General features: G+C 52.3%; 1 protein-coding gene across 5 annotated transcripts in view; it reads left to right on the top strand.

Annotated features, from left to right (window-relative positions):
- EHMT1 (euchromatic histone lysine methyltransferase 1) overlaps positions 1-3,184 on the top strand; it is a 182,478-nt gene that overhangs the window by 138,749 nt on the left and 40,545 nt on the right. For all 5 annotated transcript variants that reach the window (XM_017893066.1, XM_017893067.1, XM_017893068.1 and 2 more), the window contains one exon: positions 2,880-2,981. In XM_017893066.1, the coding sequence (XP_017748555.1) occupies positions 2,880-2,981 (102 nt within the window). The remainder of the gene's footprint in view (positions 1-2,879; positions 2,982-3,184) is intronic.

The raw sequence follows: 3,184 nt of genomic DNA, 5'->3' as shown, positions 1-3,184 counted from the left end.
AATAAATAAATAATAAATAAATAAATAAAATAAAAATAAAAAAACCAGATGGGACAAATAGAAAACAGATAGCAGAGTGATGGACTCCAGCCTCACCCTGTCAGTAATTACGCTGCAGACTTACTGTCGTCTTAAAAGGCAGAGGTTTGTCTGATGACATAGAAAGCGAGAACCAGCTGTGCCTTCCTGCAGCGCTCCTGCTTCCAACACGAAGACCCCAGCCAGGCTGGAGAGACTGGAGAAGTGCGCATGCACGTGGCGAGCAGGCAAATTACGAAGCCTGGAAGACCACAGAGGCCGTCTTTGTAATTCCAGCACGGGGAAGCGTCTTCTAAGACACAAAAGCACAAAATGATTGATAAAGTTAAGTGCGTTAAAATTTAAGAATTTCTCTTCAAAAGATGCCACAAAGGACACGAACAGACAGTCTAAATACTGGGGGAAGATTTTGCAATGCACTGGCCAAAGATTAATATCCAAAAATATAAAGAACTACAAATGAGGCCGGGCGCGGTGGCTCACGCCTGTAATCCCAGCACTTTGGGAAGCTGAGGTGAGTGAATCACGAGGTCAGGAGATGGAGACCATCTTGGCTAACACGGTGAAGCCCCATCTCTACTAGAAATGCAAAAAATTAGCTGGGCGTGGTGTCGGGCGCCTGTAGTCCCAGCTACTCAGGAGGCTGAGGCAGGAGAATGGCCTGAACCCGGGAGGTGGATTTTGCAGTGAGCTAAGATCGCGCCACTGCACTCCAACCTGGGCGACAGAGCGAGACTCTGTCTCAAAAAAAATAAATAAAATAAAAAATAATAAAGAACTACAAATGAAATTAAACCACACAGAAAAATGGGTAAAGAACATAAGTGTGCAGTTCCCAGAAGAGGAAATACATGCGTATGACCAACAAGCAGGTGAAAACACAGGACTGAGGGACCGTCTTAAACAGTCACTGAATTCCATACCACGTAACGCGTAGAAAAAACTGTCGGGGCGGGACACAGAGCAGCAGGCGGGGTCCTTACCTTTGAGGTGCGGGGACTGCAGGCCGCCCAGTGAGCAGGGCCTCACACCGGTAGGGTCTGTGATGTGTCTGCAGATGATATACACTGTGATCTAGAGAATTTAAAAGGGTGTAAAAACATCATTTATGGATATAGATAGTAAAGGTATTGAGATCCATGGGCACGATGAGTAACGATTTCAGGATAGTGATTACCTCTGGGGAGGAGGCAGGAGAAGAAACCAGACCGGCGCTGTGTGGGGTGTCCCTTGGGTGGAGGTGGGCTCCAGTGTCTTGAGCTTCTGTTTGTGTGCCTGCAGACCTCACAGCTAGCCAGTCACTGAACCCGACAGAAACCTTTCCTTACCGGCAGCCCCGCTCTTTGCCACCTTCACGTCTGTTCCCACGGGGTTCCCTTGGCTGACTCTCAATCCCCTCAACCCCCACTCTGCCGCTCCCAGCCCTGCCCTCCTCCTGCCTGGTGTCTCGCTCTCGTGACAGCTGGCCTCCTTCACTAAGCTCCCTTTGCTGGCGTCTCTTACCTGCTTGATTCGGAAATGCTTGCCCAGGGTCTCTGCCAGGTGCACCTGCTTCTGTCCTGAATGCTGTGGCAGTCTTCCAGCAGTTAAGGGATTGTCAGCTGCACTATTCCAGCGATTAAAGACACTTGAAAATGAAGGCAGACCTTTTAACAACCATGCATCGTTTTGTATTCATGATAAAATCACGATTCTGAACACCAGCCGTGTGGGAATCGGGTGTGCTGGCTTTCCTTGAGGAAGGTGAGCATGCTGATTTAGCACCAGCTGAGTGAGCAGTGTGTGCAGTGGTGCCTGTGAAACTCTAGGACTGCTGCACTGACTCCACCGAGATAAGGGGAGAAAGGTAATGAAGGAACATGGTTACACGGAGACAGGAACGGGAGTAAAGCAAAGCAAACTCCTAAGGGAGAAAGTGGTGGGGCATGTCTGCGGGCCTGTGCAAGGAGCCTGTGTAAGGCGCATGGATGGCGCTGGGCTCCCCCGCCTCTTCTGGAGCTTCCTGGGTCTGACCTCCAACCTTGCATGTCTTTTTTTCCTTTTGAGATGGTTTGATCAATGTGATCTATTTTGTCTCCTCGGGGAAACGGAGCTGAAAGGAAATGAGGAGGTGTTCCCAAGCTGGGCATGGTGGCTCACGCCTGTAATCCCAGCCCTGTAATCCCAGTTATGATGCCTGCGACTCCCAGACCAAGGTGGGAGGATCGCTTGGGGCCAGGAGTTCAAAGACAGCCTAGGCAGTATAGCCAGACCCTTTCTCTAGAAAAGGAAAAAATACGTTAGCCAGGCATGGTGGTGCACACCTGTAGTCCCAGCTACATGGGAGGCTGAGGCAGGAGGATCACTTGGGCATGGGAGTCAGAGGCTGCGGTGAGCTGTGATCGCACCACTGCACTCCAGCCTGGGCAACACAGCAAGACCCCGTCTCAAAAAGGAGGGAAAAAAAAGTGCCAGAAGCAAAGGAAGCAAGGGGAGGGGCAGAGCCTGTGGCATTTCCAGGGCCACGGGGTGGGCTTGGCCCTCTTTGTGTCCTACTTTTTGCCACCTGTTATTTTAAGTTCTGTGGTACGTGGACAACCATTACTGAATCATTCACACTGTTTTCACTGTGCCAGGCAGCCGGCCACTCACGGGGCCACAGGGGCTGCACACAGGGCTCGGACCTTGGCTGTTTCCTTGGGAAAAGGCCCCATGGCCTCAGCCTGGGTTTCCTTGTCATTTGAGCAGGACAGTACCCCACCCCCATGGTGGGCACCAGGTTCTCCTGGATCCCACGCTCAGGGCTGGCACACCAGGATCACAGGTGTGGATTCTTTGACTAAGGGGCGTTTCTGTTGCAGGACGCAGAGGGCTCTACCTGTTTGCACCTGGCTGCCAAGAAAGGCCACTATGAAGTGGTCCAGTACCTGCTTTCAAATGGACAGATGGACGTCAACTGTCAGGTACAGCCACCCTCCCCTGAGCAGCACACCGGGCGGACTGGCCAGGGAAAGTCACTGTTCTGCAGCTCCTGGTCCCCCCTCCGTTCTCCACGGCGTCCCCTCCCATGCATGGAGCCAGCTCAGGCCCTCCAGCCTCCCCTTCCACACACACGGCCAGCTCGGGCCCTTCAGCCTCCCCTTCCACACACACGGCCAGCTCGGGC

This window comes from Rhinopithecus bieti, unplaced genomic scaffold, assembly GCF_001698545.2.
Source record: "Rhinopithecus bieti isolate Rb0 unplaced genomic scaffold, ASM169854v2 scaffold_23276, whole genome shotgun sequence".
Taxonomy (NCBI): domain Eukaryota; kingdom Metazoa; phylum Chordata; class Mammalia; order Primates; family Cercopithecidae; genus Rhinopithecus; species Rhinopithecus bieti.
Note: the sequence above shows the minus strand (reverse complement) of the source record. Positions and strands in the feature narration are given on the sequence as shown.